The sequence below is a fragment of the Bombyx mori genome, chromosome 3, assembly GCF_030269925.1.
Source record: "Bombyx mori chromosome 3, ASM3026992v2".
Lineage (NCBI taxonomy): Eukaryota > Metazoa > Arthropoda > Insecta > Lepidoptera > Bombycidae > Bombyx > Bombyx mori.
The window spans coordinates 8002833-8017378 of NC_085109.1; the positions used below are offsets into that span (position 1 = coordinate 8002833).

The 14546-nt window shown below is 35.9% G+C and overlaps 1 protein-coding gene across 50 annotated transcripts in view; it reads right to left on the minus strand.

The window, feature by feature from the left end:
• The window catches only part of LOC101737083 (zinc finger protein ZFP2), a 37419-nt gene that overhangs the window by 13096 nt on the left and 9777 nt on the right, over positions 1 to 14546 (minus strand). For 18 of the 50 annotated variants that reach the window (XM_021351693.3, XM_021351700.3, XM_062675866.1 and 15 more), the window contains 8 exons: positions 13537 to 14150; positions 6418 to 6592; positions 5522 to 5726; positions 4284 to 4349; positions 4110 to 4205; positions 2698 to 2781; positions 1961 to 2105; positions 38 to 148 (listed from right to left, as the gene is read on the minus strand). In XM_021351693.3, the coding sequence (XP_021207368.2) occupies positions 38 to 148; positions 1961 to 2105; positions 2698 to 2781; positions 4110 to 4205; positions 4284 to 4349; positions 5522 to 5726; positions 6418 to 6527 (817 nt within the window). In that variant the 5' untranslated portion in view covers positions 6528 to 6592; positions 13537 to 14150. Of the gene's footprint in view, positions 1 to 37; positions 149 to 1960; positions 2106 to 2697; positions 2782 to 4109; positions 4206 to 4283; positions 4350 to 5521; positions 5727 to 6417; positions 6605 to 13068; positions 13509 to 13536; positions 14151 to 14546 lie in introns of those variants that run through there. The other 32 variants (XM_021351696.3, XM_021351703.3, XM_062675844.1 and 29 more) reach the window with 10 other exon arrangements.

The following is a 14546-nucleotide window of genomic DNA, read 5'->3' on the forward strand; positions in this document are numbered from 1 at the left end:
GACGCGTCACGTGGCGGCTTTGTGCATATTAACCCACCCGTGTGTATTTTCTTGTGTCGGTTGAGGCTGGAGCTCTGCGTGAAAGCCATTTGACAGAGATCACACTTGTAGGGCCGATTCTTCACCAACAACGCGCGCATGTGCTCATCTAGAACCCAGGGCCACATTCCAACAACACAGGCACTTTTCTGCATGACTTTTAATTTTATTTAAGAACCCATAGTCGATTTCGTTGCAATTCGCTTGTTTACGTCAACTATGAGTTCTTCACCTCCCCCTGTTTTCCTTTCATAGCTAAGAACATCCATACGCCCTGATTTCTATTAGGAACTAATATTGGCCTCTGGACGCAACTCAAAAACTATTCACATTCCCTTATACCGAAGTCTATTTATAGTTAATTTACTTCAGCGCAGTTTTAATTATAAAGAAGTTTTTTTTTCGGTACTCGAAATTCCGGGTCGGAGATACGCGGAACTTATAAAACAACACATGCAACACGGTATCATTATAATAACAGCATTTAAATTAACCAACCTATTAAGGCAAAAGCGACGAACGTACAATGCGCGAACATATAATGACTGATCGATACTTTCTCCAGAATACAACATAAATCATTCGATGAAAAGAAAAAAAAAAGGTGTTAATAATATCAGGGCGTCAAAAATAAGTGTGAAAAACGAAACAAAAAAAAAAACAATATTAACTCGGTCACGCGGAAACAGGAGGAGGTTTTGATAAAACTTTAATATTGGATTTTTCTAGAACAATTCCCCTCATGGTACCGTTCGTCTAAAGTCATTTTTATGAACTAACACTGAAATGTAACTTCCATATCGAACGAACATATATTATTACAAATAAATCCTAAACCTCCATCCCATGTTTCGAAGGCGTGTGGTTATGTGTGAATTAAGTTTTTGGTGCCAAAAGTAAGAACGACTTTCAAAGCTTTGTGCACTTTTTTTTTGTAAGTTCAAAAAACATATGGAAATTACATTAGCTAATATATTTAATTATATAAATTTATAATTAACCGAGAAAAATATAACAAATAACTTCATTATTGAAAGTGGACTGGCAGAGAACAGACTCGACTTTAATAATTGTAATATTAAAATAATAGTTTTATATTGTATTTTCTTACCAATAAAACTATTATGTAAGTTCTATTTCAAATGAAATTCAATTCAATAAAACAAGCAATAGACCTTCTAGCACAATCTTATAAATTTTGTATGGTATTCTGGCGAAAACAGAATTAATACTTTCATTGCTAATTTTGTTGTTTTCACTCCTGTGTCTCGATTACATATAAACGACATCAAAACAGTAAACTAAGAATTAATATCACATTCAGAAGTTATTGTAGTCGAATAAGTAACTTCCGAACCGCGTCGGAACCTACATATGAGTCAGATCTTAGAAACGCTAAAATCTCTTCAAAAATATTGTCATATTTTAAAATTATAATATGTGGTGACGTTTTTGTACTATAGTATAGTCAATATTTATTCTTTTTGATGGCGAATAATTCAATTATAAGTCTATATCTGTTCTGCACGAGTACCAAAATCAATTAGATCAAATCGTCAATTTACTATTGGAAACTTAATTAAGTCTTCGCCTATTTCATGTACATGATTAGGTACAGTCACTTAGATTTCAAAAACATTTATTTAATGTTTGAAATAACTGTATTTGGGCAGAGACTTAATTAATAAATGATCGTAATAACGTCTTAAATAAGTAGGTAATAATAGAAAATGCGAAAGAAAAACCTCAATTAGATTTATGTTAAAAAAAATATATTTTATGTCTAGGGGCTTGGTGCCACGTGAGGAGCTGTCAATATCGTATTTATACAATGGTGTTTTCTCGCGTAGTTCGAAGTACATATTTATCGATGGCGATTATTAATACTCGTGTCGGCTGTCGGTATATCTGATAAACTCACCTGTGTGGACGCGTTTGTGCGTATTTAAGCTGGATTTTTGTGTGAATCGTTTCAAACATAAGTCACATTGGAACGGACGCTCACCGGTGTGTGTTCTCATGTGCACTTCTAAATATGGCTTCCGGCAGAACGCAGCCTCGCATACCTGTAAAACGTCTTTAGGGTTGAATAAAATTAAAATTAAATAAATTTTTTTATTTATTTCTTAGTTCGGCAAACGAGCTCATATTCTACCCCATATGAAGTGGTTACGGGAGCCCATAGACATTTACAACGCAAATTCCGCTACATATAACTATTGCCCCACCCTTCAAACCGAAACGCATTACTGCTTCACGGCAGAAATAGACAAGGTGGTGGTATCTACCCAAAGCGTCCTACCACCAGTTTTGGTCTTCCATCACTACAGGTGCCAGGTATATGTATAATCGCCTAAAACTACCTTATGTAATTCGTTTTCTGTATCGACTTTTATGTTTTAATATAAAATTGCATTTCGTAGCGGGCGAAGTCACGGGTGCTTAGAATATAAAAATAAATGACACAACAGTACGCTGGTGGGTTATTAATAATAACCATTACTCTTTATATGCCTCGAACTATCGTGCGTGCCCACAGGATAGCGGTAGTATTAAGACTTCCATCTCACTTCTATAATCATTTACATCAGCAAACTCTTCTACCAATTTACTGCCGTAAATGAACAGACAGAGCATTTAATATTAGCGAAACATTACCGTGCATTGGAAGGGTTTGTTCCCGGAATGAAGTTTCATGTGGACGTAATATGATGACGCTGATGATAATACTTTGCCGCAAACCTGGAACAGAGAGAGTATTTATATATTAAAACATGAAGCAAAAACTTTGTACTCCTTTTTACGAAAATTACGCGGACAGAGGAGTATGAAATATCCCACACTTATAGACAATATAGAGGAGTGCAGTGCATTTTTTTTTAAATTATGCATATAAAATACACTAAATAAATAAATAAAACAATATATAGGTACACACTACCATGTATTTGACACAACACTTAAATATAAATATACTCTGTTCAATGAAGTATGAAATCTATCTATGACTCTGTTTATTGTCAATTATCAAACTTTTGTTATTGTTTAAAGTCTGTGGTCAAATTGAGAATTGATTATAATAGTTTGTTTTTAATATTATTTATCAATAGTGCAGGTTTGGCGAAATCTGTGATTATATTACTGAAGTATGATAGTATTTGAAAATAGAACCATAATAATATTGAAGCATAAAATTTCAATTAATTTTAGTCGAATTTCGACTACTACGAGACCACTAGTATCAATAAATTTAACCGGACCGACGATAACATGTAAGAAAATCGCTGAAGAAAACATAATAAATTTTTATATAATAGATTTTTTAAATCAAAATAATTAAGATGTCATTTCTATTGACAATAATAGTCTATTAAACAGGAGATACGGGTATAAGAATCCGGTCACTGCGAACTATTTTTCCCCCAATTAACCAGCTGTACCAACCAGTCTTCGATTTACTTCATCAATTTTCTCAACTTTTTAAGTTTTTTTTTCAGTCTACCTACGTCCACTGCTGGACATAGGCCTCCTCCGAGGCTGGCCACAATAACCGGTCTTGCGTAGCCTGCATCCAGCGGCTTCCCCCGACTTTTAACAGGTCGTCGAAAAAAAAAGCCTACCCACTCTGCATTTCTAACTGCCGTTAATTACTAGCCAAGATTGAAAATTACAGGGATACTATTCGAAGATTTGACGTCTAGCGAGTCAGGACACTTTATACACACAATGACATAATGCCATAAGGTGGGTTGTCTATGCGCACTCAATACCACCAGTATACTCAAATTTGTATGGAGTTGGAACAGCTTCCCTTCGTTTGCCGCTAGGGGCGCTGTTCCAGCTCCATACAAACTTGAGTTAACTTTTACATGATCGCGAAGTAAAAAAACTCGCACTAAGCCCACTGATGGGTAAACACAAGTTATTTTAATGAGGAATTATTTTTATAGTCCGTAAAACTAACAATCATTTGCACCGATAGTTATCTAGAACAACCAACTAAAGTCAATCTGCACAAAATATAATGTTAATTAATCGAACCCTTAATACAATTTCACTTCTAAACTTACTTTGCATGCTTGAGGCTTGGACCGTGGCGATGATTGAACGCTTCCGTTTGACACTTCCAATTTTGTTTGTACCGATCCCATATCCAGTCCCATTCCCTGTTACGAATAAAAGGAACATTTTAAAATTCAAACTTGGGAACAAATTAATTCAATAATTTACATTTGCTTGTGTACCTGAGAACACTGTCGACTGTCCATGTCCATTTCTACACCATCGTCATCCATCCCTTTAAAGCTCAACTACAAAATACGGAGAATATACTTAAGTAAAGGAATAATTAGTTTTTCGCTTTGATAGGGAGAACTAAATTAATCGAGGTGACCCAGACGAATCATATCGAAGGGTGAAAGGCTATTTGGTTTAAGCGACATTTATCTTTGTAATTAAAGGTGCGTTTTATTTGGCATTAGCATCACTAGTTCGATGTTTTTTAACTGAAGTTCAAGTAAGTCTATTTCATTTAAATAGCGGAAGAAATTTCTTTGTTATGATATTTTTCCAAATTTAAACTTTAAATGACTCTCCTGTAAAGTTGCAAAAATGTCGCTTAAACCATCTCTCGATATAGTAAGTACAATGCTTGTGAACAAGAGAACATTAACTCTGTCCAGACTAGTTCCATATATGTATTCGTTTTTCATCTTGTATACGCATAGAAAATACATTAACTAAACGAAAAGCCTTGGCTATTAGACTTATACGTGAACTTAGATTTAAAATTTAAAGTTAATCTTTCCTATCTTTCTTTTGGACGAAAAAAGGAATGTTTTGATTCAACATTAAAGTTACTTTTGTTACTCTTTACGGATTCGGGAAAGTATTCGCCCAGCACTTAGGATTTTATGAGTGTCACTTTAGAGATTTTTCAAGTACATATTAGTGTAGGGTTTTTTTTAGTTTATACACTTACACTTGATATAGACTTAGTAGGACACCCTGTACGTACATTATTATTTATTATTAAATAGGAAAAGCATAAACGGTTTAAAGATTATATGGTATTTATGTTTTACAAATTATACCAATACGGCATTAAAATACGTTAACAAAAACTTTTGTATTTATAGGTAAACTTCTTGAACTTATTTTTATTGTCTTCCTACGTAGTTTGGCATACAGCTAGCTGTCCTGATGGTTATGCTCGCGCATGAAGATCAGCAATTGGGACACAGACAAGCTGCTACTACCGAGAACTCTCCTCAAACCTCGTTTGACGAAGGACATGTCATATTATAGTGCACAGTACTCGGGAAATACCGCGGAAGGAAGTTCAATCCAGAGCCGGATTCAAAAATGAAATCAAAAAACTATTGTTTTCATAAAAAATGACTTTTTTAGCTGTACTGGTGAATAAATGTAATGTAATGTTTATAACAAAAAGTAATGTTGGTGCATTTTTAAAATAGCTCACATCATCATCTTGTTGCATTTCCTGTTGCTGTTGCTGATGTTGTTCCAAGAGATCCTGTTGATGCTGAACTTGCTGCTGCACTATGAGGCTATCCTTGGAATCCTCTTGATGTTGTTGATGATGCATGTTGATTATGCCTTGGTTTGAGTCTGAACGGACTATTGAAGGGGGACCAGAGTGGGCATGATGGGGATGAGAGTAGAAGCTGAAACAAAGACCACTCTATAATAAACCTGGTGAATTCGTAGTGTGATCTTGAGGCAGATATCTGAGGCCATCAGCGCAAAAGTGGCCTAACCCACATTTTTTTATATTCAAGCTTATATGACGTATATTGGATTTTTTTTAAATATAATAAATTTGTAAGCAAAACCGGCCTATCCATAGTTTCATCCATAGATAACAGATAGCTTTGTAAACATTATTTTTGCGGAGATTGTTTTTTTTGCTTACTCAAATTCAAATTCATGAAAATTCAAACCTAATTGCCTCCATAGTATGGTAGTAGTTAGTAACTATGATAAGCTTATGCCAGTTTTGCACTGACGGCCTCATCTAACAATTCCGATGTAGCAATTCCTGTGTGTAATAAAATTCCCCAAACAAATAAATAAAATAAATTAATTAATTTCGGTAACTAGTGACTGTATCAGCCTGCTCGAGTAGCCACCTACTGACAACTCTGTTAATAAGTGGGATATTATTCAACAATCATGTAGTTCGGCTTGAAAGGTTTAAAATGAATTGAGACATCGATTATTTTAAGATATAGGTGTAAGGAACAGAATTCATGTCGTAGTATCTATGCGTTGCCCATCTATGCTTAAGAAAATACTGACGGAGTTTCTTGGTTGTTCTGTTATCACAGCTTAATTTAAATCTCTTTTGACTCTCACCTCATGGGTTCAGCTTTGATCTGTTGTTCAAACATTGAGATAGTGGCGAGTAGGTCGCCGGGGGGTGGCACAGGGACGCCCACGCCCCGCGCCACTCCCCCGACGCCCATGCCCCAATGTGCCGGGAAACTAATGGCGATTTCAGTCTAATGCACCCATTTTTGACGGCTCCCACCTAAAACAAAAACTGTTCACTGTTCAAAAATACTCAGACACCACTGTGCTACGGACGCAGGAAATTTTCTATTAGTTCACTGTCTGCCCTCGGGAAAGAGGCAACTGCTTCCTTACCTTATAACCCTTACAAACCTTATAAACCTAAAAGCTAAAACCTAAACCTTATAAACCTTAAAGACCTTATAAACGCATTACAGAAAAAGGGAACGTTATCTGTCAGAATTTTATTGATAACTTGGTAAGGGGTATGCCAAGCATTCGCTCTGTGTAAAACGCGTACAGATTGTCCTTTGCCCTCCTCGGTTGATTTGTCTCATCGGCTTGGACGCTTTTTGCTGAGCGACAGATAGTTTTATTCGATTAAACTCCGACATGCCCTGTCTTCAGCTACTAACGCGTAGGCTAGTTTTATTCGATTAAACTCCGACATGCCCTGTCTTCAGCTACTAACGCGTAGGCTAGTTTTATTCGATTAAACTCCGACATGCCCTGTCTTCAGCTACTAACGCGTAGGCTAGTTTTATTCGATTAAACTCCGACATATCCTGTCTTCCGCTACTAACGCGTAGGCTAGTTTTATTCGATTAAACTCCGACATGCCCTGTCTTCAGCTACTAACGCGTAGGCTAGTTTTATTCGATTAAACTCCGACATGCCCCGTCTTCAGGTACTAACGCGTAGGCTAGTTTTATTCGATTAAACTCCGACATGCCCCGTCTTCAGCTACTAACGCGTAGGCTAGTTTTATTCGATTAAACTCCGACATGCCCTGTCTTCAGCTACTAACGCGTAGGCTAGTTTTATTCGATTAAACTCCGACATGCCCTGTCTTCAGCTACTAACGCGTAGGCTAGTTTTATTCGATTAAACTCCGACATATCCTGTCTTCCGCTACTAACGCGTAGGCTAGTTTTATTCGATTAAACTCCGACATGTCCTGTCTTCAGCTACTAACGCGTAGGCTAGTTTTATTCGATTAAACTTCGACATGCCTTGTCTTCAGCTACTAACGCGTAGGCTAGTTTTATTCGATTAAACTCCGACATGCCCTGTCTTCAGCTACTAACGCGTAGGCTAGTTTTATTCGATTAAACTCTGACATGCCCTGTCTTCAGCTACTAACGCGTATGCTAGTTTTATTCGATTAAACTCCGACATGTCCTGTCTTCAGCTACTAACGCGTAGGCTAGTTTTATTCGATTAAACTCCGACATGCCCTGTCTTCAGCTACTAACGCGTAGGCTAGTTTTATTCGATTAAACTCCGACATGCCCTGTTTTCAGCTACTAACGCGTAGGCTAGTTTTATTCGGTTAAACTCGGACATGCCCTGTCTGCAGCTATTAATGCGTAAGCGGTCTGGCGATTACCTATTCATCCAAATAAATAAGGAATCTCAATGATTTGTTTGTTTTGTACGACTTTAAAATTATAAATTTTCAAAAACGAGTTGTTTAATGGAATCAAGTCACCTTTTTCGTTCTAAAAAAATTTAACGAGACTTGAATTGCAAACCATCATTTGTTATGCACAACAATCAACACCATTGAACTTTCCGAAACATTCATTATTAGTAGATAGTTAGCGTAGCAAATTAATGCTATCTTACGTTATAATAATCAAGGTATGATGATAACTTGACATTTTAGATTCGTGGTACCTTTATGCCATACATATACTTATACTTTTATGCTATATACCCTTTTATTATTTCGTTGTATAAATAAAATATGGAACATAAGTGTTTGTTATAAATCATTGCACCTGGTTATAACGTATTAAGGGAGGCACTCTACACACAGACAGACGAGGGATAAAAAGTAATCGAATTCACATGGAACATTTGAAGCATCTTTAGAAGTCTTTAAAAGTATATGATATTTTTTAATACATATTATTAAATGAGAAGTCGAGCTCATAACTCGCTGAATGTTAAGTGAATATCGGGTATCCGTCATCTACCAAAGACACCAAAATGTGAATGATAATGTGCACTTTGATATAATATAACGTAGGTCTCAATTGTTTTAGTAGGTATAAAGTTGTCTACAATAAATCCTAGTATCAGTACACCTTTTTTAACAACCACATCGCTCTTCCGCGATCAGTAAATGGAGCGAGTTCGCGGAAAAGGCATAGGGTCGGCTAACACCCTACTAGCTACGTATCATAATGACATCGTTCGTTCGTTGAACGATTTTAGTAAATGGGGATACTTTTAGTTCTCACTTACTCATTAGAATTAAGGATAAAATGTTATAAAATTTTTACTACATACACTTTCGGATTTTAGAGCTTCGCTCCACGCGGGTTTTGTTTTAATTTACAGTGTCAGAATTCGGTTGAATGAGATTTTCAAATACTTTGTTGTAGACAAGATTATTTCTAAGTTCGCAGGTACCCATTATACATGTTATAGATCCAGACGAGATAAACCATCCGTAAGTTGTTTAGACGGTTTTAAAGATCTATCCTTGAGTATAGACGCACGTGGGGAAAGCCCACTGATACATCTATAATTTTTTAGTATAAATTTCTGGTAATTTGTTGAAGTTCTGTCAAACATAATTTTAAAAGATTTTTCTTTTAAACATGTTTGTTTGCATATAAGATGCAGTTTTGTTGTACTATAACTAGCAAAGGGGTCATCTGCGTACCGAGCTGCCGCCTAGTCTCGAAATACTACGATGCACAAAAACTAATGGGCAAGCGAACACTATATTCTGTCAACATGTTGCTGACAAATACTTCATTTTGTCGTCGGTTCACAAACCGAATGACTTTTGGAGCAGGCAGATTAATGTTCTGGATACTACAATAGCACACACTACAGAACATCAGAATTCAGGGTGTACCGTCTCCTGCGAGGCAACATACTTTTTGTATTTAACATACAATATACTTTCATGTACCTACATGCACCCAGTGTTCTCGAATTAGTTCAACTATTTCACTCCATTATCTATTCGCAGAAAGAAGCATTTCCTCACTTACTTTTCTGATTCCTAAGCTGTTAGCTCCCCAGATTAGGTAAGTAGGTCTCAAGCTGAATACGGCTCTATTCAATTATAATGAACACGTTTTTTTTTTTAAATAAAAATATTTATTGGCGTACCTACAGCGCTCGTTTTTCGATTCAAACTAACAATCGGACCTGCTATTCTTACTTTCTTCTATTCATATCGCTGATTTTTTATGTAATTAGCAGTGACCGATAGTAACCGATGGTTCCATCCGATCCAATAACTCTTGCATTAGATACCTTCAGCTCTAACACTAGGAGCAGGTTGAGGAACCCCGGTAACCGTGCTCGTCGAACTCGACAAAGAGGTCGACGTGCAACCTAACTCATGCATCAGCCCGCTGAGTTTCTCGTCGGATCTTCTCAGTGGGTCGCGATTCCGATCCGGTAGTAGATTCATTTGCGAAGCAATTGCTCTTGAGTTGTTAGGTCTCCTTCGGAGGCGCTCGGGCAGTTGTTAGCAAATCCCACCCCTCCTGGCTGAGCCTTTGCTCGCCCACCTGTCCTGGTGAAACTGGAAAGGCCTCCGGGCCACCAGTAATCTTTCAATCACAAAAAAAAAGTAACCGATAATAACGTCCGAACTGATTCCTTCGTACTCCCTAGTATCTAATATGCACAATTATTCCCTGTGTTGCACTAGCACTACACTAGTAACTCACTTTTCAGTTCGTATCGTATTGTTGGTAGCGGTTCGTGCCCTTAAACGTTACTTTCACCTTGAGACATAAAGTTGAAGTCTCAATTGTATTATTATAACAACTTTCCCAACCTGAAGGTTGGGAATGATACTATACCCATGCTTACACACATTGCAATATGGATTTTGTGGGTTTGAAGATATTCCGTATCATTAATTCACGTGTTGGAGTGGCGAGGTAGAATCTCGGAGGTGAATCCATTAAACACCCTTCGTCGCTTACTTGTAAGAGACTGATGCCCGTAATGAGACAGAATTCTGAGAGGGTGGGGTGGCGAAATCCTTTCTCCCCGGTTTAGCAACATCGATGTGAAGAAAAGAGACCTGACACTTCACCGCCTTCTTATAAGTGATACTGGACCCCCAGAAGTTGACTCGGCGATGTTAATATAAGAGGTTGAGTCTCGTCGAAGATAATTGCCATTTAGTAAATCCCAGGCCTTGTGGTTTCTAGTACAGGAGGATCATTTGACCAAGCCCACATCGTGAAAGAGGAGTCCACGTTGTGGACGAATACAATTGGAGTACTTTGGCCTTAAGTGTAGAAAGTAGTTGGATTTCGCGTTGGCGAAGATGTGAGCCATGACCCTAGAGGTAGAAGGACTCGCTGCTAATTACCATTGGCAAGCAGACCTCTATGTCGGCGATGTGGTTCGTCCCCGTTCTAGAGCTATCTGAGCGCAAAAGTAATTGACGAATATTCCGTACCGAAGGCGTGATAGTTTAGCCGGTCCTCAGACCAAAAGGCAGCTAATCTGGTCCTCTGGGACTGGGTGATTATGATCGAAACCTCACCATCTGGCTGATGCGAGGACTGACTGTGCATAGTTGCTTCTGGAAGTACCTGAACCGGATTGAACCAATATCCAAGTGCCATTAAAGTGGATGCTACTTGAACAGGGCGGGGAGCACATGCTTACGGCCTTTCTCATTTGGGAGGTGTTCTCGCTGTTCGCACAAGGTCTTGAATAACAAATATATACTTGGTAGATTTACCATTTGATCAGAACTCATTGAACATTTTTAATGTTTATATTTGATAAATATTGTAAATACGGTGTTTCGGTTAAGTGTTACGATTTAGAATAAATCGTAACACTTAACTAGTACATTGGATCCTGGTGTGTCAGTACTTACATATATATAATAATCGGCACTGACTTATTAATAATATAATCATTTGTAATAATAAATTACAGATAATGTTGATGAACATTTATACCCGCTAGGAGGTATTAAAGCTATATACATTGAATGTATGTTAGTGAACAACATTGAATTATACATAACACAAAAATCAGTTATTTATTTTCCAAAATGAGAATATTGTTTACAAATTTTCGCTAGCTCTCTGAATAGATGTAGTTTCTAATCCAACATTTACTTGAGAATCAGCAATCGTATCGGTTTATTGTGCTTTGAGGAACTAAATAATTGCGGTACCTAGATGCCGATCGCAAATTAAAATAAGCATTCGTTCGTTCGGAACGATATTATCGTTGAATCGTCCACTCTTTCAATCGTTAGCCTTCGATCGCCTTGGTTCACATTATACACTGTAGCTACTAGTGCTTGAAGTTGATATTATACAAGTGAAAAACAATTTTTACTATAGCTTAGTAAAAATAGTATTAAAATAAAATATATTAAAAAGATTAAAATGTTAAAATTCACATTTGTGGTACAGTGGCGACATCTTACTATATATTTAATAAAAGTTAGTGACCCTTGCTTCCACTACCATAGATCACACCATAGATCGATAAAGATAAAAAGAAAATAATAGATATCCGGTTATTCAAAATTAAAACAATTAATTCAATATGTAGATACTCGTTTTTCGAAAATTATTATTGTACATTGGCTTAATAAAAAAAATATATATATTATTATTACAATTCGGTAACATAAAATAGGATAGCTGTCATCCAGGTTGAATTAGACCAAAGTACAATTTGAGATACTAGTAAAGTTATTGCAGGAAGATAAGAAAAGACAATGTAGGTTTACTGTTTGTTAGTTTTATTGTGTACCGCAATCAAGTTATTACCTATTGTTTCGTTTTTACTTTTTTCCCCCTAACTTCCTAATTTTGATTTTCCTTTCCGATTTATTTATTACTAATAGTAACATTATAGTTTGGAGAAACAGTCGTAGGTAAAGGGCCATCATTTATTTCAATTTTTTTACGTGTATTATTTATTCGAAGTATCACGTTAATAAAAAAAATAGGTACATATCTACTTACATTTATAGGTATTAAGTATGAATCCTAAACTACAATTACCTATAATATGACAAAAAGTGTATGCAGTTAAAAAAAACATGCTTGCATTTAATCAAAAACAAAATTATGGAAATGATTTTACAAAAGCTATACGCATTATACCTACCAACTTACTTACTGCCTACTACGTATGCTGTCATACCTACTTTATGTCTAATTACAATTTTAAGTTCACTAGGTACTTTTAAAAAGGATTTGTGAATAGTTCACATGCTTAATTGTAGTTTGGCATGCATTTATATATTAATTAAGTATAAAGACAAACACGTATAATAATATTAATTAAATGTATTTAAGGTAAAACGCACTACAATATAAATAAATATCGTACTTAGGCAGATTTATTAATTCATAATATATCGTAAATTTGTTTAAGTTTATATGGACATTGTACAAGATAAACAAATGTAAACAAAAACACGGGAAAAGCAAAAAAATCCTTGGTAATATAATGGCGGAAGCTCACCAACCGTCTCCACCCAACCTCCCCCCGGCCATCAATAAAATGGCCAATTTGCTATTGAATTTTGTCCCCAACTTTAGAACGAGGCTGCGCGACGCCGGTTGTCAAACGCCAAGTAATTTACTACCGAACACAATAACTCGTATGTAAACAAAACTAAAAATCCTATATTTACATATTTTGTGAAAGTTATGTCACATTAACAGAGAATAATCGTCTCATAGCTAATAGATAAGTAATTTGCAAAATTTGCGGACTATAAAAAATAACTTTTTGTTGATTTTACACAATACATTCTTCAAATACCTACTCATTTTTATTGATAATACAACCAACGATCATTAGTTTTTATGTCGAAAATGGCATTTCAATAACTTTTATGCTTTATTTATGCAAAATGTTTCGAGTTCCTCGCGCCCAAAGTTAAATAATAAGGCTACATATGTATAACTAAGCTTTGTTTTTACTCACATATGTTACGAAACGCCCTATTATAGATGTGTATGTGGAATCACATAAATTATATCACTAATTACACAATTTCGTTAAGATTGGCCATTCGAATTATGTTTTTCTTAACACCGACATAAAATGGCTGCTACCTCATTGTTCTGCGCGTTCGTTCGTGCGCATAGAAGCCGTGAACGCTTGGGGACTACTTTTCCGCCAATTGAAATAATGGCGCGAAATTTGAGGTTCCATAAACAGCTTGATTTAATTTTATATATCTACGCAAGTACATACACATAGCTGCATGAATGGTCAATTGACAAACATAACTAAACAATAACGACACGTAAGAAAAACCGTTATGATAATTATAATAAAAGCGGGAACATAAAAAAGGAGATTGCACCGGTTTTCGTCTAAAGTACAATGTTTACAGGTTTCGCTTGAACGAGAAATTACTTTTCTGTGTTGATGTCGAATTCCTTCTAAGTGTTGGTTCAACTGGACGTCTGAGTTTGCGTAAATTCTGCACACTTTACAATAATACCGTCGATACTTTTTAGGTATTGAGAGTTTCGTTTTCTGTATTGCTTCCATTTTGTGTTGTCTTTTAAATATAACGGTGACGTAGGTATCTGTAGTGTAAAGGTAATAATAAATAATAAAAATAATAATTCAATGTATGTCAAATTAAATTAAACCGTTTGTAGCTGTTAAAACCGACTGAACAAAGTAACGTAATGTCGTAGTTGCTTACTTAAAAAAAGTATTTTCGTATCTAATAAAATACTGATATTTCGAACATCACAATTATTATTGTTTTCGTCAAATAAGGATGACTATACCTCAGTATTCGTCTATATTTATTGGGACTAAGATATTACTCGTCAAACTTAAATTATTACGTTAACTACCGTCTCGTAGCAATAATTTGTAAAGTTATCAATCTTCATAGACGTTACGTTTCTTTGCACACGGTGCTGTTTTCTCATTAAAATGCCGAGTTAGCTGTGCTCAAGATAATTTATAAC